Source organism: Crotalus tigris, unplaced genomic scaffold (genome assembly GCF_016545835.1).
Source record: "Crotalus tigris isolate CLP2741 ecotype Arizona unplaced genomic scaffold, ASM1654583v1 scf7180000020943.996319, whole genome shotgun sequence".
Lineage (NCBI taxonomy): Eukaryota > Metazoa > Chordata > Lepidosauria > Squamata > Viperidae > Crotalus > Crotalus tigris.
Genome location: NW_024098271.1, coordinates 376,121 through 400,885, shown reverse-complemented (window position 1 = coordinate 400,885; position 24,765 = coordinate 376,121). Strand labels below are relative to the sequence as shown.

General features: G+C 34.0%; 1 protein-coding gene across 15 annotated transcripts in view; it reads right to left on the bottom strand.

Annotated features, from left to right (window-relative positions):
* Positions 1–24,765, bottom strand: part of TIAM1 (TIAM Rac1 associated GEF 1) — a 208,951-nt gene that overhangs the window by 34,625 nt on the left and 149,561 nt on the right. For 14 of the 15 annotated variants that reach the window (XM_039368861.1, XM_039368856.1, XM_039368857.1 and 11 more), the window contains 8 exons: positions 21,394–21,627; positions 19,479–19,664; positions 18,077–18,223; positions 16,868–16,942; positions 14,224–14,394; positions 7,381–7,485; positions 6,332–6,410; positions 671–757 (listed from right to left, as the gene is read on the bottom strand). In XM_039368861.1, the coding sequence (XP_039224795.1) occupies positions 671–757; positions 6,332–6,410; positions 7,381–7,485; positions 14,224–14,394; positions 16,868–16,942; positions 18,077–18,223; positions 19,479–19,664; positions 21,394–21,627 (1,084 nt within the window). Of the gene's footprint in view, positions 1–670; positions 758–6,331; positions 6,411–7,380; positions 7,486–14,223; positions 14,395–16,867; positions 16,943–18,076; positions 18,224–19,478; positions 19,665–21,393; positions 21,628–22,238; positions 22,325–24,765 lie in introns of those variants that run through there. The other variant, XM_039368870.1, reaches the window with a different exon arrangement.

The following is a 24,765-nucleotide window of genomic DNA, read 5'->3' as shown; positions in this document are numbered from 1 at the left end:
GTGGTGGGGTGAACTCCCATCACTTGCCTCAGCTTCTGCCCACCTAGCAGTTCAAAAGCATGTTATATGAGAGTAGATAAATAGGTACCATTTTCAAGGCGACTTTAGTGAATAAATATTCAACATTTTCCACATATTGGGATATAGGGTGAATAAATGAGGGGAGAGTATATAGCTTGGCCTCACTCTTTTTGGAGTTAGTCTATTTCACAGATTTATTCATGTTGTTGTTATTAAAATTTAATGGAGCTTCCCATTCCCATACACAATTGTTCATCACTCTAGGAATGTTAAATTGCATAGGTCTGGATAGAGAATTTGTAAGATTATATATTAATGTTTGACCAGAAACTCAGCAACTTCATGTACATAACTCAGAATTCAATGAACCGTAGCTTTGTTACCTGTTAAATTAGGAAAGATGTTTAAAGATATAATAAATTTAGGATCGTGAATTTTCAATGGCAAAAAAGTATACAAACCTGTTATTATATATTATAATATCTAAAAGATGATGAATAGATATATAGTTTTAAAAGAATTGCTGTTTCTTATAGAGATTCACAAATTATTTTTACACAGTACAAGAGAGGAATACCAGAGGAGGAAAATCCCTGAATGCCGAAGATATTTTAGAGAAGAACATATGACACAAGTTCTAGCATCATACCTTTTTTAAAAGCCAGACCTGTTTCTTTGACACTATTGACATGGAGACGACGAATCCCTTCTTCTTCTATAGAGGATAGAGAAAAACCTGTTAAAATATAAACAAAATAAGAATATGTGTTAATATTTTAAGCAACACATTTAAAATGAAGCATTTGATTCTCTGCAAGCAAACTATTTTTATTTTCTGATTCCCACACAAAAATGAAAAAGGGAAAAAACTTATTCAAGTAATAACAGAATAGCACAAGAAATGATATTAGTTATACAACCATTTCTTCAGATTATAACACTTCTCCCAGCAGTAATGTTTATTTGCTTAAATGTTATGGTTCTGTTCTTCAGATTTTGCATACATACAAAACACATATATGTTGGAAATATGTTAAATAGCATGTATAGTCACTTGCAGTCAGATGTGTATACTACTATATAACAAATGCTGTAAAATAGGACTCAGATGTATTTTTTTAATTAATGACGCAAAACATTCAAGTTTATGTAGAATCTTGGAAACCATAGCATGTAAATTGGTTGCCTTTGGTTTTAAAAGTTCACCATTAAAATCTGGCAGTCATCAGGAAAATCAACAATATGTATAAGAGAAAAACAGCTTTATTATATTGGATGCTAGTTTGGAGATTTGGGTATAAAAATATTTATAGTATAAAATGGAGAAACAGATATTAAAGTGAATCACTCATGGGATCATCAATCTCAGGATTCATACAAGAGGCTGTGATGCAATATCTAGAAGCTATACATACAATTCAAAGTATGAGTCCATTATATAGATGACACCTTCATCCAGTGGTGGGATTCAAATATGTGAACAACCGGTTCTCTGTGTCCATTCTGGGCCTGGGCAACAAAAAATTAGCTACCAGTTCTGCCGAAGTGGTGCAAACTGGCTGAATCCCACCACTGCCTTCATCATCATAAAAAAGGAACAATTACAACAGGCACATGAGACAATGAACAAAATCTTCCAAGGAATAACATTGACAAGAGAACAAATGATCTAGACTTAGAAGTAAGAAAATTATAATTATATATATATGTGTAATGTTTAATGTGTATAATAATATGATTTGATATGATATGATAATATTGTCTTTTTTAAAATTAAATTAGTTATTATGGGAAGAAGAAATAAATAAGATTGGTGATAAAAAAAGGATGAGAGAGATTAAGAACTTGAATATATTTGCAAGAGATATTTGAAGGGGTAATATGTTGATGTAAAACATTATTTGATTATGGTAATTGAAATTGATAAAGTTTTAATAAACAGGTTTAGTAATAATAGAAATTTAGGATAGAAATGAAATATATTAAATTTCTTATGTTACTTGAGGGAAATAGAGAGATTATAGCGAATGTATTAAGTTGAACTGTTATTGTATGATTTTATGTTGGAACCTGTGTTTACCCAAACACCACGGTGTGTTTTAAATACTTTTTGTTAAAACTAATAAAATATATTTTTTTAAAAAAGAGAAGATGAAAAAGAGCATACTATTCTTCCTGGATATCCTCACCAGAACAGGAAATGATGGCAAATTAGAAACCCACATCTATCAGAAAATAACACAAAACAACCTAGTGCTCAGCCACAAACAACAACGCAACTTCTCATAAGAGAAACTATGAAAGAACATTATTCAGATGAATCCAAACACACTCCAGCAACCCAGTGTGCCAGAAACAAAAAACAGACCTATAAAACATATTCCAATAAAATAGATACCAACAAAACTTTATCAAAAAGTGCATAGCCATATAATCGGCTTTAACACAACCAGTACAACCTATGAAAAGGATAACACACCCATAAATCAAAAGGATTTCAGAAATAACCAAGAGATTACAACTACATGGCATCATTGTAGCACACAGCCAGCTAAATTCCTCTAAATTAGGTCTTAAGCAAACCAAAAATCCCAAGGAAAAAAAAATCAAGAATCATTTTCAGTTTACAATGCAAGGACACTGTCACTGAAGACAAAGGAAGGAATTGGCCAGAAATATTATCTATATTATTCTACAGTAATATAACCTGAATTAGGCCTGTCATTGAAACCTGTTTTATAAAAATGTGCTGGAAACTTAATTGCCTTTATTAAAGATGTCATTGATGGCATCATTATTTTCAAAGCTATAGTAGTGATTCATGTGCAGGATGAAGCTTTTCCTGGATTGTTAAATGAGATTATTCTTTCAGACAGACTATAAAGAGGGTGAAGTGTTTCCCTTCAAGAAAACATGATGCAAACAAAATTTCATTTTTTTTAATATTAAGAATATACAATGAATTCTCTGAACATTGTTGTAAGGTCTGGAGTCAGCTATGTGAGAGCTGGGCAGCTATATAAATTTGTTTAATAAATAAATGAATAAAATAATCTAAATTATGCCTAAATATGCACCAAGCCATGACAAAATAGAAGAAAGAATGTTTTGGAGCTGACTTTGTGCAAAAACAAGTGGGATTCCTCAGAACCACATGATGTTGATAAAGAAATACAGCTAGAGGTCAATAACCCCAACTCTTTGCCAGCTGCAAAGAATATCATCTTGAAAGAATAAATGGTTAATGGTCCAAAAGAAATCTTTAATAAATTGATATCTTTTTCTTAAGGAACTTTCAAAGAAAGATCAACTAGTGAAAAAATGTTCTTCTTAGCATTTGAAAATGCTGCTTAGAGCTGCCACATGACATTTAAGAATGGAGAATATCCTGCTGTATGATTGTGCTTGTGAAAAGTTTATGGAATAATAGTTGACATAATTCTAGTGATGAAGCTGCACAGGAAGCAAAGACAATTTTTGGCTGATCAAGTGATATCAAGTATCAAATCATTAAAAGTAGTTATTCCATTTCACTCTGCTATGATCAGCTGCCATCTTAAGTGCTACAGTTTGGGACAGATTCAGAACAACAAGTTCAGGCTCAGAGAACAACAAGGATGATGGGACTAGATATGAGGTCTCATAGAGAGACTGAAGGAGTTGAATAAGTTTAATTTTGAGAAATGCTGGGTAAGATGGAATATAACTCTTTTCTAATACTTGAAAATATATCATACCAAAAAAAAAAAAAAAATCAAGACCTTCACACACTCGAGTGCATAACAGGAATAGTAAATTGAAGTTAGCCAGACTGAAAAAAAAATGTATGAAAAGGTTTCTTGAAAAGTGTTAAAAACTCCTGAAAGTTTGACAGTAAAATCAATTATAAAGAGAGAATGTGAATTAACCTTCATTAATTGGCTGAACAGCAATCTTTTGGGAATGCTTTAATTTGGAAGACCATAGGGAATGAACTCAGTGGCCTTTTATGATTTTATGAAAAGCATCAATGTCAATAAACATAAATGCATATCTACATACAGTAACAGCAGCTTTACCCTTTCAATGAAAAAATACTGGGGGGTTTTTTGGTTTTTTTTTTTGTAATATTCCTTTCAAATAGAGATGGGCAGCCTAGAACTTTCAGGCTTTGACATCTAAAATGAAGATAACATTGCATATATCCTTTACACACACACACACACACACACACACACACACACACTATTGATTTTAATATATATATATATATATATATATATATATATATATATATATGTCTTCAGCTTCATGCTTCGAGCAGCAAATGCTTGCTGCTCGAAGCACGAAGCTGAAGACACCAGCCTGAAGATGACGAATGGGACTTCGTCGAAACGTCGCCAAGACACTTCCAATTTTACGCAGGAGAAACCCGAACAACCAAAGACCTACATACAAACACCCGCGAAAACCTCAGTATATATATATATATATATATATATATATATATATATATATATATAAATCAATAAATAGTTGAACACCAAGAGAATAAAATTATACAAAAGTTAAAAATGTTAAAACTTATATGCAGCCTCCAATCATTTGCGCTCGGCTCTTAGATCGTGTCATAGGTCCCAGCTGTGTGCGTTGTAATCCAAGTGTGTGTCCTGCATTAGGGTGTAGTTGTTTCTCACCCTTTCTACGTGTGCTGTTACGTGTGTCTTTCTCGCTAGTTCTAAAAGCGCAAATGATTGGAGGCTGCATATAAGCCCTCCCAACGACTGCCGTTTACACCCTGATGATGTCAAGAGCTCTTGACGAAAGCTAGGTTTAGTAAATAAAAGTTTTAACATTTTTAACTTTTGTATAATTTTATTCTCTTGGTGTTCAACTATTTATTGATTTTAATATGAACATATCCAAGAGTCATATTTTTACTTGCATAGCTGATATATATATATATATATATATATATATATATATATATATATATATATATGGAGAGAGAGAGAGAGAGAGAGAGAGAGAGAGAGAGAGAGAGAGAGAGAGAGAGAGAGAGACTCTGTAATAAAGGTAAAAAAAAGGATATATGCAGTGGTATCTTCATTTTAGATATCAAAAGGCTCCCAGTGTTTTGTTTTCGGTGGGAAACGAGTCCAAGTGGCTCTTTGAGTGTTTTGGGTTGCCTACCTCTGGTATAGGTTCTCCTGCTTGAGCAGGGGGCTGGACTAGAAGACCTCCAAGGTCCCTTCCAATTCTATTCTATTCACTGTATTTGTAATTTAATAGTGTATGTCAATATATGGAGATTTACCAATGTATTGTGACCACCATATTGTATGCACTTTAAGCATATACAATATGTTTTGTGCTCACTATTTCATCAAATTTCCCAAGTGAGAAGTTGCTGCTGCAAATTTAAAATTTTCTGTTTCAAATTTGGAGCATTTGGAAATCTTTCCAGTATTTTGAGCTTGGATCACCTTTAATATGAGTAAGAAGCACCTCACAAATCCTTGAAACAACTCATTTTGTAATCAAAGCAGCAGCTTAATATTCAATATGGTTTTTGTGTGAAAATTCACATGTTCAAATGTTGCAAAATACAATGCTTTTCATACTTTTACGGCATTTATACCATCATAAGCCAAGGGAAATTATCTAATACACGGAAACATCTATTAATATGTTACTCTGCAAACTCAATGTCAAAATTTAGCAATAAATAGGGTTTGCTCACTGAAGTAGACTGGAAACACAATACAATAACATAGGATTTTATTTTATTATTTAATTCAAACACTATTATTTTTAGATAGTAGAAAAACTTGAAGATACACTGCATCCAAACCAACAGGGTAGTTTTGAAAAGATATTGCAAGTACACATCAAATAATAATTCTAAATATGAAATTGTTACATTTTCTGAAAGTTTCAACATTGAAGATTAATGTTTTTATACTTAGCAGTGCACAGTTTTATCCCTTAGCTTCAGTGTGAAAAGTTACTTTCTTTCTCCCCTGAAAAGTGGATTATTTTTCAGTGGCGCCCCTTTCTGTATTTTATAAATGGAAAGATGGCCAGTAGTATCACAGTTAGCCACTTGAACGTCCTCAGATCTGGCTACAGACTAGATTCAATAAGGCTTTTAAAGATTTCAGCTTCATAATTCGCAAGCCCCATTACCTGTTCAGAATACCATGGCTTGCAATCAACACCTCTAGAAGATACTAGATAGAAGAAAGCTGCTGTTGTGAATATTAAAGTATTTTATGATACATGTGTAAGGGAAAACTTGATATACAAATATATACAAATATAAACTCACCATAGTTATCCAATGTGTCAGATTTTTCAAGCTGAATTTGCTGTATAATTTTCTCACAGATTTCAATTTCTTTATATAACTGAAAAGTCAACACATTTTTAAAAAGAGTTAGTTACATAGAATTATATTACTCCTTGCCATTTTTCATGCATCGTCTTTTTTGAATGTAGAAAGAAGACAGAGATGAGAAGAAAAAAATCACAGTATGGTAAAGTTCTAATTGGGTTATGTGGAGCTCAATTCCTGATAATCTCATGGACATATACCATGTAGTTTTCAGCTAATAAACTGAATTTGCACAATATTCCTTCTTTATCACATAATCTCAATCATTTCTTCTAGGGATCAGTATATATGTATTTCCTAGTCACATTACTTCAGAGCACTGTAAGATTATAAAATGTAAAATAACAATATTTTGAAGCATATCCTCCTACTTTAATTTATGCTCCCTAATGCAAGATATATTTTTAATGTCTACTTTATCTTTAATGTCTACTTTCACTTCTTCCTTCCATCAATATCTATTTATTTTCCTCCTTTTCATACAGCCCATTTTTCTTCCGTCTCTCAATATAAGCTAAGATATTAGTGAATAAGAGTGACATTAATGTCAGCATTTCCTAAAATATCTTATTTCTTAAATCTAATGTCATGTATTAAAACTATAATTCTCCAAATTCCTAAGCAAACAGAGATGTTGCCTTAGCTGGGAATTCTGGGGTATTATAGCCCAATACATCTGAAGGGCTTAGTTTTGCTTATTATTATAAGCAAGGGGACTTGAATTCAAATCCCATGCTCACTAGTGATATTAGCTCAGCTATGAACACTCAGCCTATCTACTTCTGTGAACCCTCTGAAGGATGGGACAATATACTAAAAGTAAGGATGTTCCTTTGTTCCACTATACACAAGCTCAATTTATCTTGCTTTATATTTAGAATTCTTAATATCAAAAGGAGACAAGATATGGTAACAGCAATCTCTTTTTTTCCTACGTTCTATTTGAAACAATATATAGGACATCTATATAAGTTCAACATTACCAATTCATAAATATCTTCTTCTGCCTTTGGTATGTAACATTCCATTTGGTTTCCTATAAGGAACTTGAGACGCAGATAGTGAGCTGAGTAATCCAATTGATGTGCCTGAAAGAAAAAAGAAAATAAATGTCCAAATCAATAAACATTTACTTTTAGTGAAATGCATCTTTTAATGGAGGGAAAAGTCTGCTCTAGTTAGGAAAAGTTTAAAATTATTGTCTAAACAGCCCAAGAAAAATACTTTATTGATGCTCAAAAGAGAACTGGTCACATTTGACTCCCTACTTTGAAAAGGCAACAACATTATTCTGATCGGAAACATCACCAAACATCAGATCTGGGTGGAAATACATGTACTAAACATAATACTAAAATTAACCAGTTTCTTTCTCTTATTTCCCAATAAAAACCTCATGTTACGTATAATACAACCTAGTTTGCTACTAAATGTATCCATTGTCTCTAAATAGGTCATAAAATACATTATAATTCTGAGTATAAAAGGGAACATTAGTAACATAAATTCCATTTATTATGAAAACATTATTCTGAAACAAACAATATTTGATGAATTCCCAAAATCTTTTCTCATCTAAAATAATTTATATAAATAAAAATTATTTAGTTATAATTAGCCATAGATTGTGGTATTTCCAAGTTAATTGCACGTTATTGATTAAAGTAGACTAAAAATAGTTGATCAATGATGACCATAGGTGCCATTCCAAAGTTATTTCTTAATGGGCTGAAATAATTACAAAACCAAATCAAACAAGTGTATTTTCTTCTCATTGAAAACATTATGAGCCTAAATCTGCTATAATGTTCATTTAGCCAATTATATCAGCCAATGTCCTTATTATTGTACCACTAACTTGCATATTTCTCTTTCCTACTCTTGAATGTCCTCAAACATTTCTTTCCTTCAAATGAAAAAATACAAATCCTTTCTTTAAAGAATTGCCTACTGTGATTCAGCTGAAGACACGTGTGTTCTCCTACCCTTTCCCAGACAGCAACCCCATATGATAATGCAGTAGGAGGTTCTGTGCTTAAAAAAAAGAAAAGCCAGTCTTATTTTTCTTCTGGAATTAAAGGCCTAAGAGACATAACCAAGGGTAGCACTGCCATATTCTTGCTGAGATCAAAAACCACATAACAGGAGCTGCAAGGCTGCATTTCAATATCTTGGAATTAAAAGGATGTTTGATAACTTACATATACACATTTTTCGTTTTCTTGATTGGGAACAAAGAAAATGACAGTGTCTTGAATAAAAAAAAGCTGGGCAACTAAAGACAATAGTTATTCACATTAGGTAGGCCTGCTCAAATTCTATTCTGAATCACACAAATTAACAGTAAACAACAACAACAGGAGTCTTGTAGCATTTTTCTAACAAGTTTTAGTAAAAGGTTGCAAGTCATGAAAACTTATGCTTTTAGTATTTTGTTAGTTAGAGAAGGTGTACTAGACTCCTATTTCTATACTACCATAGATTAACACAGCACTTGTCCTACAATGTTTTCTAATTAATAGTATCTTATGGCATCACAGTTCCAGTGTGGCTTATTACATTTATACCAAACAGAAGATATTGTCTTGCCCAGAAGTGCTCATCGATTACAATCTTCATTTGTAATCAATTCAGAGAATTCTAGGCTATATTCCATTATGATTGCAAGCACAATGGGAAGCCTCTGTATCTTCTGGAATGCAGCACCCAAGACAGATGAAGAAGATTTTTTCCTCTAACTATAAAAAATCATATTTCCTCTATGTACTGAGCCTGAAATTTGCTCTCTGCTTTGTAAACCTCTACAGTAAGACTGAAGAAAGAAAGCCATCTCCTTGTGTGCAAGCAACAGTTCGTATGTGCAATATCAGATGTTATCTTCTGCTTTATTGTTCTTAATGTCCATCCCTTCCAAAATAAATCCAGATAAATTCAAGCTATCAATAAGAAAGCAGATTAGATACAACATGTATTGATGAAGACATTGTTTGAGAAACCTGAATATTTCTCAAACGCATTAAAACAGAACTTCAGAGGCCAGGACAAGAACAAAGAAATAAAACCACATGAATGGAATTGATGACCTTCCAATAGTCTTTTGGGAGTTACTGATCCATGGGAAGCTTGTGTACGTTCTGCACCTCATTCAACTTCTAAATGCAGAAACCAAAAAGACGTGGCAGGAAAATTCAGTCTGAAGTGGCTAGATTAATTAATATCTTGGGAACATCATACTAAATACTGATATCTATCATATGCTGATAAAAGGCAGATTTTGGACATCTTCTTATTGGAGGGTGGGGAATTTATAGTTCACTTTGTATGAGGGAGACATATGGAAAGAAAGTTAAGGTATTTCTTTTCCCTAGCACTTCAAACTTTAGGACTGATATTATTAACATGGAATAGACTCTTTTTTTGGTCTTGAAACAATAGACTTGTTATTAGTGGTTACTTGGACAGGATTAAACTGCTTTCCAATGATTGAATTCACACATCAAGCTAAGCTCATGATTTGTTTAAACTTCATCTAAAGAATACAACAATCAGCGGGGTTCTCACAAGACAATAACCTAGCATGATATAAAAACCAGATCAGAGTGACAGATCCATTTAACTCTGCATTCTCTGGACTGAATAGTGGTAGGTTCAATTTTAGATAGTAATTTTATCCATACCTGCTTGGAAATGAGAGGGGTGGAATCCACTTTTTTTTTAATATAAAACTACATGGTGTTAAATTGCGTATTGAGTCTCCTTTTGTATATGAATGGAGAATACATACCATCAAAATCAAAGCATATTTACAGCTAGCAGTAATTACAGTCCTGAACATTTAGCAAAGGTTAAAATTTTCATCTTTAGTTCCCATGATCCAGGTAAAAATTACAATATGGGAGTCTTTACAACATCTAGAGCATGAAGAAGCTATATGAACTGTAGAGCGTGAAATGTTTACTATACCAGAACTCGACTGATTCTCAGATGGCAGATGGCAAACTGATGTGAAATGATGTGGTTCAGAGAATTAAAGGAAAAAGAATGAGCTGAATGCAAGAGACAGAAGAGAAAGACTCATTAGTAGATGTTACAGGGAAGACAGATCCATCAGCATTTTCATACGTAGATAATTCAGAAAGAAAGAGACAGATACATAATGTGAATCACAAACAAGTTTAGCCAAAGTGAATTCATTTAAAACAATTTAACACTGGTCTCATATAAAGTATGTGCTTACATTTTACATACTGTAAACTAAAGAAGGGAAAAAAACTTCTCAAGTTCTATCTATGCTATGTATACAAGTTACTACCTGTACACAATTACTATCTATATAAACGTTCTAAAAATTATTGCTAAGATCACTGTTAAATGTTTTCTATTGTGTACATTTTTTAAAAAATATCATTTTATTTTTATAAATAAGTGTTAATGAAATATTTTTCTTCAAGAATATCCATTTATAGAAATCTATTTACTAAATGATATATGATTTAACTAAATTAGAACTTTTTCACACAATATATGCAAGTCTCCCTTAAGATATAATTTAAATACAGAAAACACAGAATATCATGTACATTGTACATTACTTCATGTTATTGGGGATGAACACCCATGGATAGCAATGATGATTTTCTAAATTATAACTGTACATCCATTCCTCCTATACTTTGTAAATTACAATGTGTATCATTTTCTAATTATACTTTTCTCAAATGTAAAAATTTAATTTGGAAAAAAGTTATTAGTTCAATTTGTTGCAATACAGCAAATTGTCTTTACATTAATCTTTACATTACATTAAACTTGAATTCTATTAGTAGGAATAAACTAAGGGTATTTATTTATTTATTTATTTATTTATAAGACTTATATACCGCTTTAAGTGCAAGCACTCTCTAAGCGGTGTACACCAGTAAGCAATGTATATATTTACATTGCCCCCAACAATCTGGGTCCTCATTTTACCTACCCCGGAAGGATGGAAGGCTGAAGGGTAAAGCTAGAGAATAAATTGTTAATGTGAAGGAACACTATTGAAAAAGTTCGACAATTAAAAACCTGCCCATCAAGATTTATTTCCACATCTGTATATATCAGATCCCACTTGAGAATCCAGAACAATTTTTGACATATAGATTCATGGGTTAACCACAAACAGTATACATATTATATTGAATATACATATCATATTGAATATTTTTTTCTGTCAATACCATCTTGGAACAAGAGGTGAGTTGAAAGATACTTGCTGCTTAGAGAAACTGACATTTCATAGCCTGATGAAAAGCATGTTGACATATATGCACTGGTATAGTTCACACAGTGAACATATTGACAGAAAATGGTAGCCTGAAATTATTATTGACGTATACAGTTATAAACTATCTGAGAGCATGTTAGACTCCTTCCAACAGCAGGGCCAGTTGCAGTATCTCAGAACTTGCTACAAAGAGCTTATGTTTTTTCCAAACTGCTATTATCTAATCAGAGACTTCTGATTGCTGTTCGTAAATAAAGCCAGGGACTGAACTATGTTTCTGAATCCTGGTTTATTTTGTATGAACAGAGCCACATCATTTTCAAATATAATATTATTTAGTATCTACATAATAATAATAATAATGATAAAGTTGGAAGGGACCTTGGAGGTCATCTAGTCCAACCGCCTGCTCAGGCAGGAAACCCTATACCATTTTGGACAAATGGCTGTCCAGTTTCTTCTTAAAAACTTCCAGTGTTGGAGCATTCACCGCTTCTGGAAGCAGGTTGTTCCACTGGTTAATTGTTCTAACTGTCAGGAAGTTTCTCCTTAGTTCTAGGTTGCTTCTCTCTTTGGTTAGTTTCCACCCGTTGCTTCTTGTCCTGCCTTCAGCCGCTTTGGAAAATAGCTTGACTCCCTCTTCTTTGTGGCAGCTCTTGAGATATTGGAACACAGCTATCATGTCCCCCCTCGTCCTTCTCTTCGTTAAACTAGACATACCCAATTCCAGCAACTGTTCCTTATATGTTTTAGCCTCCAGTCACCTAATCATCTTTGTTGCTCTTCTCTGTACTCTACTTTCTAGAGTCTCAACATCTTTTTTACATTGTGGTGACCAAAACTGGGTGCAGAATTCCAAGTGTGGCCTTACCAAGGCATTGTAAAGTGGTATTAATATTTCATGTGATCTTGATTCTATCCCTCTGTTAATGCAGCTTAGCACTGTGTTTGCTTTTTTGGCAGCTGCAGCACACTGCTGGCTCATATTTAAATGATTGTCCACTAGGACTCTGAGATCCCTCTCAGAGTTACTACTATTGAGCAAGGTAGTCCCTATACTATACCTGTACATTTGGATTTTCTTGCCTAAATGTAGAACCTTATTTTTTTCACCACTGAATTTCATTTTGTTAGATAGTGCCCAGTGTTCAAGTCTGTCCAGATCCTCCTGTATCCTAAGCCTGTCTTCTGGAGTGTTGGCTATTGCTGCCAGCTTGGTGTCATCTGCAAATTTGATGAGTTCCCCATCTATCCCCTCGTCCAGATCGTTGATGAAGATGTTGAAGAGCACTGGGCCCAGAACAGAGCCCTGGGGAATAATTCCTGCAGTCCGCACTGTTGTCATTAAGCAAGGATTGTGGATCATTGAACAAGCACCTTCTTGGAACTTCCTGCAAAGTCAGTCGGAAAGCTGACAGGAAGTTGCAAGCCCCAGCTGCTGCCGGATGGAAGAAGGAGTGAGAGGGTGCACAACTGGTGGGAAAGGTGCGAGAGAGGCATGGCGTGAGGGTGGCAGGGCTTCGGGTGCTAATGCCAGGTGTTGGGGGAGTTGCCGCAGGCAGGGGAGGTCCAGTACAAGCATAGTGAGGTTCAAAGAAGGTGCATAAAAGTGCACAGGTGGCCAGGGAGGGTGCATGAGCAGAGGGGTTGAGGGAGGAGGCAGGGCTGGGGGAGATTTACCTGAGCAACTTGCAACTTTCCTTGCCATTTTCCCCATTGACTTTGTTTTGGGAAACTGGCAGGGAAGGTCGCAAATGGGACACATGTGACAGCGGAATGCTGCAAACATTGTGTGAGCCAGTTTTCGAGCACTCGGATCATGATCACATGACCACAAGCATGCTGGGATAGCTGAAACTTTGAGAACTGGTCAAAACCACCACTTGTTCTGCATTGTCTTAACTTCAAACAGTTGTTGAACAAGGGGTTGTTGACCAAAGACTATCTGCAGGGAGACATTATTAATATGAATGTCTCACACAATCAAGGTTTTAGCATTTTATTTAAATGGGTAATACCCTGCATGCAAAGAGATAAATTACAGGAAGCTGTGAAATGCAAGTATATCAGAGCATTCTCCAATATTTATCGCCTTTAGAAATGTTTTCCACTAAATCATCTAAATTCAGATTATACTGACATTGAATTTAATTGCATTAAAGTTAGTTGAAAATATAATAGAGTATAATGAATTACAGCTGAAGCATTTCTCCCATTCCTATCTTTCAACAAAATATTAGGAAGGAAAGCAGATTTCAGTATGATTTTCAAACTCAAAATCTTCAAGTGTACACTTTCCATGCAGGATTTATTAAAATATAGATCATTCAAATATGGAAAATGCATTGCTTTATTTTTTATCCAATGCATTTGCATATAAGGGAAAAATTCACAGAATTGCTGTCTTTAGTGGAAATGCTTTGAAATTGGAGCCATCTATCAACAATTTCTTATCATTTCAAATAATACCATTTGAATTACCAATTGGATATCAATTCTATAAAGTTCCCCCCACACAAACACACAATTGTATTTATTTATGTATAATTTATTACTTTACCTTGCAAATCATTTCCAGGACATCTCTTGCTGTGTCTCCTGGGTGGATGACAGTCAAAGCCGACTGGTTATTTGGCAGGCAATACCATGATGGTGTAAAATACTCATGAACCCAGATGTCAGAGTCAGGATTATGAGGATGGACAGTAGTGAGGGCTACTTCTTTTTCTCTCTGAAAAAAGAATGAAAAAAATTCTGATTAAATGTAACTCAGCTTTTCCAATTAAGAACAAGCTTATTAAGTAGAGTTATTTTCTATCAAATGAAATTATAAAATCGAATGCATCTAATTACACATGGGAATTAGTCACCTGATGCTGAATAGAAAAACCTAAGGACTATCTGCAAATCCTCCAAGTGTCAGTTTCCCAACATTTGGGGAAAGGATCACTTATTTCGACAGAACAATTCCATATGTGCATTGGATTCCCAATGGGAAGCCTGTTTCTCCTGAATTTCTTGCATGTGTTGGAGTTGTGCCCCTGAAGTTAAAGCTAACATTTTCTTGTATTAATATCATAGAAGTAAATCAAGGTGATAAATTCACTATGGAACTGGCTGATTTAGAATTATAAATGCCCTGTGGCAAACTATAACATTCATTTCAAATGTTTGCTGCTTTTGTAAGTTTAAACTAGACCCTGAGGTTACCATTTCTATCAAGTGATAGATGTATGGAATTCCCATTAGTTTTAAATGGTATCACACTGTTAAATCCCATTTGCTCAATTAAAAATATGCCACTGGCCCTAAGTAATAATGTCTCAAAATCCAGTTTCAGTTATGTACATACAATACAAAAAAGATAAAACAGAACTGTATTCACCAAAAACGAAGTCTCACTAAACCAGGGCTTTTTTTCTCATAAAATGCCCAGAACGGAGTTCCGGCACCTTTTTTGGATGGAACCTTGTAGATTAGGCAAAGCGGGTTGTATGACGTGTGTGAGTTCCGGCACTTTTTTTTTTTTTTTTAGAAAAAAAGCACTGCACTAAACTAAACATACTAATCAACTATAGAGAAAAATTAATTAGCTGAGGTCTCTATGAAGGTTCTTCAATATGAAATGGAACTATTCCATTTATGTTTAGACTTTATGATTGCATATCATATTACCTGATATTTTCTGGAAAAAGTGTTATATGTTCAACTATATTTAATGTTAGCATTGAAAAATTCAGTATTGGTCTATTTAAGAAAGGAAAAGTATATTACTGCTGCACAAACAGACATAAAGACACATGTAATGGCACAGATAGAAAGTTGATAAATGTTCGGTTGTGTGCAGTAGGAAAAGTAAATGCAATGAGGCTCTTAACATGAAGGAACACAAGTGAAAATCAGAAGTGTCCAGGCAGCAAAATAATATGTGAAGGAGAATTATATTTGCTATTGATTAAAGTCTCTGCATTTGGCTTTGCATGCATATTATTAATAATATAGTTTATTAATAAGGAATAGAGCCCTAGTGACTGCAATATGGCATTTTTTTCTTCTGAATTCTCTAGAAAATATTACAAAAGTTGGTTCTTTCTGGTAGCTGTGAGGCTGAGGAGTTTTTTTATAAAATAAAAATAGTGCAGTATAAAAGCTCTTCACCGTTTAGAAAAGGTCTGGAAAAGTACCAAAGCATGTTGGATAAATGATGATATATACCATGATGAAGAAAAATATTTTAAAAACAAAAGTCAGTTCAACAAAAAATAAAATCAACTTTATAAAATGAAGGTATATATTTATCCAGAGAGCAGAAAGCTGATCAGCATAATACCTTGTCTCAAAAACAGGTTCACCGGAACACAAGGAGAATGCGAGGTGAAATGAGAACTTACGTACATGTTCAGTCTTGTCTGTTTTAGGTCAGTTTCCATAATATTCAGGCCATATACATGAAGGAAAAGTGGACTTGACTTTTTTGAATGCAAATACAATTGCTACTATAAATGAGCTTGAGAGTGGAGAGCTGTATTCTTGTTTAAGTGTGCACCCATTCAGCTTCACTTCAGGGTCCTTTCTGAACATGTGAATGCAGGAGAGGAGTGGGAACAGGACTGCAAAACCAGTCCATTTTCTATCCACATATTCAGTAAAAAGTCAAAATGGGACATAAAGCTCCCCTACGTTAGTTAAATGCTTGTTAAATCTGAACTGAGATTTGATCTAGCAGAGTAAATACCCTAGTCTTTATATTCTTATATAATCTGAAGGGGAAATACTTAGTTTCATATTCCTTCACATAAAAGGGTCACCATAGATTTGAAAGCAGAATTCAATTCTACTTCAGCTAATTTCTGTCTAATATGCATGAAAACCTGTAGGCTTCTCATAATAGCAAGTTCTTGGCTAAATATTTTTCATGGGAAGAAGTTTCTATCAATGGTAGTCATGTTGCCATTTTTAAACAAAATTCTGATTACTTCTGTGTTCACTACTCATTTCAATGCCAGCGAATATGTAGAAACTTTCATATCTCTAGCAAACAGACTTTGAACTGAGCTGTCATCATAGTTTCGAGCTTTGCTTCTTCTTCACTTCCCCTTCATTTCAGATTTTCATTTCATATCATTTCACTCTGCTTCACTGTACTGGGTCACAAGCTAATTGAACTCCTTCTATGTAAATTAATTATATTCCTTTTTTTTTACCTTACTTTCCTGCACAGTGTCATCAAGTATTCCTTCTAAAGATTTCTTTATAGAATCAGTTCCTTCGCCAAAAACCTTCAAAAGACAAAGAAATTGTGCTATTTTAAATACAATAAGATGATGCAAATACTTGCTAAATCTGGAAACATTTCATGTTGATAGAAGAAATGAAGAAGGGCTCAGGAGGAAAATTTGCATATCAATTATATTTGAATAAAATTAGTTTCTAAGTACAAAAATAGCTAAATTATTCTGGTTACCTGGTCTTTTCAAACAAAGTCCAAAATGTACTCATTCTAAACTCAACCATTTGGGAAAAGCGAGAGTTACGAGCAAAAGACAGAAAAACATTTTTTTCAAACCACAAGTAAGGGATGTTAATAGGCATAAATTGCAGCCAAATATTCACTATCGTTTATAAAGTAGTGTCTCTAAGTTAATCCCAGTCCCAAAGAAACTCTGCGTGGATAATGTTAAATCATTCATTAATACTTGCCACACATTATTCCTTTGTTGTGTTAAAATGCAGGAACTGTAAATTGATGAAATTATATTAGGGCCAACTCATACATAATTTTCTTAATCTCACCCGGGCTGTTCAGCACACAGAATGTGAAATCTGAAAAAGTATCTACAAGATGACATGTCCTTTCTTAGAAAAGCTAAGATATAGACTTGCTAGCAGTTCAAAAGCCCAGATTTCAACTGACCTCCCTTTGCAAATTTAGATTTTATGGATGAGAGATGGATGAGAAAATCTTGTCATATTTTGTTGACATGTGTTTACTATAAAGTTAAGCAAGTTGGATACACTGCTAAGAACATAGCTTATTTTTAATAAACCTAGGACACTTGATTAATAATTAATCATATTTTTTCCTGCAGGAAAGAATTGTAAAGAAACCACCATAGCTTCAAAATTACGTGACCCAGATATGGGAAATAGCTAGCATCAAGTAAATCACAGGGAACAAATTTTCATCTGTTACATTTAATAAATCTTGGTGATGCAGAAAGCAGACATATATTTAAAGCTTTAAAAATTGTGGAAAAGATTGAAAGATAAAACACATACAATAATGGATTATGTTACTTTTGTTTAATATTATAGTTCATATCTGCCCTACATCCCGACAGAAAAGAAAAGAATGTGATAATAAAAAGACCATCTTCAAAGCCTCCAATTAATTATTAAGCCACGTGGGCTACCTGATTAATGCTTGGCCTCCCTTGCTTTTTCTTTGAAGCAGTGTCCAAGCCCCAAAGAGAAGAAAACCGGCTTCTTCGTTTGCTTGCTGATCTTGACATTACCTGTGTTCGTCTTCTGACACCAGATTCACCTGTGCGAGCTGCTACCTATCAGCCATCAAAAAAAAAATCCCTTAATTAAGAGATTCACAATAATGCCATGAAATACATATCTAACCATATGTATTACACAAACGATTATTTAGGATGAGATAAATGTGCTCAATACTTGCTCAAAATTGGGTTTCACATACATTGCACCTGCCAAGAGAGCAATTGCACATGTGCCATAATAGCACTGCATCGTTTTTTTTTTTTAAAAAGTTACATTTTTCAAAAATCCAAACTTAATTTGGGTCTCTTATTAAAGGCAATGCAAATACTGTATCATCATCAAAGAAATGCTTATCATCTTAAATTGGAGGGTTAATTTATGCAATTTGAAGATTGCCTTCTCCAAATGGAGTCAGTCCATCTGGTGAGATGCAGTTGGGAAGAGATATTGTGGCTCCCAACCAAAGGCAATGCCATCATCAAACATCCAAACATCAAACATTATGGTGGCCTCCTTCTTGGAACATCACAAACCCAGAAAGAAGCCAGCCATCGCTGGTATTATTCCAGAAGGCAATTAAGATCTGGTTCTCCTGGTTTTCCTTCTAGGTTCTCCTGGATGGCTTTTGAGAGTGGACAGATGAATTGCCCCTGAAGAACTGGTACTAGGAAATTTCTGATTGTGATGGGCATGGTATTGTTGATTGCTATGGTTGTGTTGTTGCTGTTAAGTATTGCACCTTTGAATTTTTATTTGTTTCTAATTTCTAAGTTAACCAAATTACTATAATAAGGACTGTAAGCCACTTAAAAGTTATTTTTAATAGAGAATATTATAAGTCTTAGATAAATAGTCTTTTTTGAAAAAAAATGGAGACAACAGAAGGCCTCTTAGTTCAACAAGTCAACTAAAACTGTTTATATGTGAGTTGTACTGACTCTGCCGCTTATGATTCTTTCCTTTTCTGCAATAGAAGTTTTTTTCTTTGATTGGTGAGACTTAGATCTATTAAACTTCCAGAAACAGGAGCAGAAATGTTTTTCTACTCTTTTCTCTTTCCTCCCCATTTCCCCAACTTCTGTTCATGCAGTCTTGGAATTATAAATTTATAATGCAGAAGAAAAACACCTATTAAGGTAAATCTATGTTAGTCAGGAATTTGGAAGAGAAAGAGAAACATTTGTCACAAAGAATACATTTGGCTTTTTATGGCTACGGGAGCAGAAACCAGATGTTGCATAGCAACAGCATTCACTCTGCACCAGGTGATACGTAGTTTAACAAAAATAACCTTCAAGTTAAACTCACCAGTGCATGAAAAGAGGACACTGAAAAGATTCCAAGACGACCCATTGCATCTTTAGTTGGCCGACTTGCAAATGCAAGTAATGTTTTTGGATTTGGCAGTTCTCCTCCTTGAAGACTAGCTAAGTAACAACGATATCGAAAGAGGTCCATCTGGAACTGTTCTAAGTTTTGTTCCCAAACAAAGATCTACAAGAAGACAAAATAGATTAAGGAGAAAAAGTATATCTTATATCAGGGTTCTTCAACCTCGGCTCTTTTTATGACTTGTGGACTTCAACTCCTAGAATTCCTCAGCCATAAGAAGAACCCTGTCTTATATCATACAGACAGATCACACTTTCCATGAAGAAGGAAGAATTTGATGTTCTAAACGAGAACAAAGTAAATATATTTATTTTGAAAAAGGAAAAGTGATAGAGATCCTGAAACAGATGTTATTTGGATGTTAATGAGATTACAATTTTAAAAAGCAGAAGTGTCTTAAGTTTGTCATGCTTTCCACAGATGTCCAGTTTCAATTTCTTCTTTATTGTGGCCAGATTCTTCACTCAAAGATCCAAAATCACTTAGAAACTGTTTTCATGCAATATCATAGGGATAGGAAGACACCACTTCAATAGAAAAAGACTCTCTAGACCAGGAGTAAGCAACCTCGGCTCTTTTATGACTCATGGACTTCAACTCCCAGAATTCCTGAGTCAGCATAGCTGACTCAGGAATTCTGGGAGTTGAAGTCCATGAGTCATAAAAGAGCCGAGGTTGCCTACCCCTGCTCTAGACCATAGGTGTCAAACTCACCACGTCATGTTACGTGTCACGACGTATCGCAATGTTTTTTACATTGTCAGAGCTGGGGTGGGCGCGGTCTCCATATGATGCAACTGGCCTGTGGGCCGATAGTTTGACACCTCTGTTCTAGACTGTTGACGCCATCAGTTTAAAGCCAATGTTTATTTATGTAAAATAAATAAAATAGTCTGGGGAGTATTAAATTTCACCAGTTGTATCATCATTTGTTTTCTTCACCTTGCTAATGGAAAATATTTCCAATAGACTGGAAATCCCCATAATGTAGGTGGTCCTCATTTAATAACCAGTCATTCAACAACCATTCAAACTTATTATGACACTGAACAAGTAGAACTTGCAATTGGCCCTCATATAAGAGTCATGCAATCTCCTGCCAGCTTCTGACAAAGTCAGTGGGAAAGTTGGCAGAAAGTTGCAAGTCATGGTCATGTGAAGTCCTCCCTTAATGACCTCAAATTTAACAACAGCAACCAGAACTGCCATAACTAAGCAGCACTTGTGTGATTTTTTTTCTAACTTATGCTCTTATCATTTAATGATGGAGTTTCTGATTCTGATAAGTGCTAAATGAGGACTATATGATACAGTTTTCCTCTGGATAATCTGTACACATTTAGTAGTCCAAGATAACTCAGCACAGGAGGTCAAATATGTTTACTGAATACATATTTGAGTAGAATAGAGCTGGAGGTCTTCTAGTCCAGCCCCCTGCTCAAGCAGGAGCAGCTATACCATCTCAGACAGGTGATTGTCTGAAATTTGATTGTTTATTTATTTCTGCTGAAGTTCCTTCAGGAGCTCAATATGGCATACGTTGCAATTTTAAACATACTTAGGTGAACTCAAAAGAGACTGTGCTCTATGAATTTACATATGATTTTAATCCTTAGCAAAGTCAATCAAAAGTGATCCTTTTCATGTGGGACGCTTGCGTTTCAAAACAGAAACCAGACTGTTTCTTATTTACAAAATTCTGACATAACAAATTTTGAGAAACAAAGTAAAAAAGACAAGTCTAACAACTTTTTAGTATTGCGTAAGAAGTACTTTAGGTCACCTGAATTTAATTTAGAGTTGCATATTGAATACATTAAAGTAAAACTACCTGATCGAGAATCGTTTTCTTTTTCTTAGAGTCTCTAACTGAAGACAAGCTCAGGAAATGCATTTCTCCCATTTTCTTCATCTTCTCATCCATATCAATCTTCTGCTCCAGTTTTTTAATTTCAGTTTTCAACAGTTTCACAGTATCTTCTTTGTGGTGTTGTCGTGCTACTGCTGTGGCACAAGCAGAATGAACTGCTGTGATCCAATTCTCTAATTCTGTTTGGCTAGAAGTCTATAAAATAGAGAGGCCAGAAGCATCTTGTTTAATATAAGCTGTTTTAAAAGATTCTGCTTCAGTAAACTTTGTAGATATTCGTGAACATGTTGTTTTATCACCTTGTATTTAGCATTAGAACCAAAACTAACAACTGCAGAATGTGTCATTAAAACTAAAGAATCATTGTGTTAAAGAAAGCTTCCTAGAACATCCCCAAAGGAATATTCAATGATTTAGACTAGCGTTTTAGAGGCAGAAAGTAAATATTTATAGCATAACTATTTGTTTATAATAATAAAAACTAAATATTAATATTAGTATCATTTAGCAACTTTATAAATGATCATCATAATATTCCATAATATCTCTATCAGCTTTGTAATTAAATTATGAAACAACTAATTGACAGAATAACCCACATCAAAGAATAAGTGACATGAAGAGTTTTATTAGATCTATATGACTTTATTATATAATAGGCATTTATCTCCACCATTGCTACCACGATAGTTAGTAATAAATATGAAGAAGCAGGAAAAAAAAGAAGAAACCAATAGAAGCACAATAGAAATTAGATTTATAAAAAGAAATGTTTGTATTCCTGACAAAGCGATAAAACGATTTACCTGTTTTATTTCCTGGGAAGGTTGAGAAATGAAAAAAAAATTGATTTTAAATGCCCTTAAAATATAGCTCAGGACTGAACAACCACTTCTAGCTAGCTAGATTATTATTTTTTCAGAATACTGTTTATCTATTATATAAATCCTGCAAAGTGAGGTGGATGGAAAATAAATAAATAAATAAGTTGCAGTTAAAATGAAGAACCAATTTAAATTTATCCCCTGGCTACTGTCTTCCAGCATTATATCATTGCCATTAAAAAGAAAAGAAAAGATGTATGAGATTTGAAACCCCTTTCTAAATCTTCAGTTAAGGGTAAGTTCTTGTAACCCTTAACTATACTTAATTTGGGTGCAGACATAACTGGAAGATGCATGAGAAAACTTGCAATTAGATCGTGCGTGTAAAAAAGGGAACAGAGAGTCTATTTCTGGATCTATTTTTAAGATCTACACACACACAATTTTACAAATAACTAAGATTCAAAGTCCTACCCAGAAATCTGTTAACTACATACTAATATTTATTAACCCTTTCATCACTTTTCTTTCACCTGTTTTATATTTTAAAAAATATGATGATTTCACTGAATAATGTCTCCATTTCTAGAAACATAGTCTGTTGCCCACATACTTCCTTATTCATATCTAAATATGCAATAACCTTCAGTAAACAAGCTAAATAATGGGGAAATAATAACAATATGACAAGCCAAGTTCTTGGGAAGGTCTCAATAGGTGGATAAAAATGCCAAATTTAGTCTAAGCATCTGACTGACTGTGTGACCAACTATAATAACAATAGCTGTTTTAGGTGAATTGATATGGAATAACTATGGAAGGAGCACATAACAAGCTTCATTAGCTGGAAAAAGCCGAACAATTCTGGTTGACATTGGATATAGACAACTGTAAGTGAAGTTTAAATTACAATGCTTTACTGCATCAAAAAATTCAGTTATCAGTGTTTTGACTGGTCAGTGACAGAAAGGGAATGTAACTATTATTTAAGTTGTCTCAGAATTAAGTGAAGTAGGAGGGTTGAGCTACTGCAAACTAAGCAGAATTTAGTTTTCTATTATTCTGCCTCCAAAAAAAATGTAAAACCTTATAAAGAAATGTATGTACTTGAAACATGAGCATGCCATTTTAAGATGTCACAGGCATCTGATTAACACCAGATGTCTTTCAAATTTAATGGATCTGCACAGTATCCATGGTAGCTGCCTGTCTAAAGAGGAAATCAGTAGGAGTATATTTGGAGGCAAGGCAGCAAAAATTGTGTCAGTTCTTTGAGGTAGGTCAGGAAATAGACACCAGAAGAACTATATAAGCTCAATGTTACTGTTATGTAATATAATAATAGAATCTTGACAGTGTTTCTTTCTCCTTCCTTCTTATGCTAAAGAGAGTCAAGGAAGGACAAGCTTGAGTCTCTTCCTCACTTCCTCCAGTCTTTCCTTCTTTGATGCTTTTGTAATTACTATTATGTGCCTTCTTCAAAGTTATCTCTGAACCCACAATAACATCTATTCTTTGCTTATGCTAAGTAGCAATATTTTTACAGTTTTGTTTTGCATTTAGTTTCATCAGCAGTTTCTGCTACATATTGAAGTCCTGAATGAGATGAAAATGGTCAAGGATCTTTATATCTGAAATTATAAACAATAACATCTCATAAATAAGACTTTTGTATTAACTTTATACGCTACTTGATACCATTTATATGCTATTGTAAATATTCATGAATTATGTGGGCAAAGGTAAATTATTACATTTAAATTATAATGCATATTTTTATAAATTTTTACAAATCAAAATTGGGGAGGTATAATAATATGCAGATTAATTCTACCATAATATGTTATATTTATATATTTCTTCCTACCCACAATTTCTCTCCTAAATCTTAGGAGAAAGAGAGGGAAGGAAGACCTGATAGATATACCGGTGACAGAAATGACTTCATATTTAGATATGAATTAAAACAAAACATTATAATTGGCTTAGCACTAGGAGGGCCCCTATGTATTTAACAGCTATCTGGCCCATTGTTTTCTAACCTTCTTTTTGAAAACATTTTGTATCTTTACAGACTTATTAGGAATCAGATTGGTACTGAAACAAAAATAAACTCACTGAAGGATACTTTGCCCTTCACTACTAATCTTCCTTAGCAATATAATAATAAAATAATAATTACTAACAGTAATTTATTAAATACATGTGTATACCACATGACTGACAGTATCCTGATAATTTACAAATTAAAAATAAGAAAAAAAGAGGAAAAAAAAGAAAAGTAAAGATGGTGAAAAGCAGACAAACAAAATAAAACCATGCAATCCAAAGGGGACTTTTCTCATCCTTTCCCATCCTTGCCAAAGGCCTGGATGAACATCTGGGCTTTCAAGGCCCTTCAAGGCACCAGTAGGGTGGGGGCCATTCAAATCTCATTCCAGAGGGCAGGCACTGCTATAGATAAGACCACTTCTGGGGTCCTGATAGATGATATTAGTTAATCAAAGAT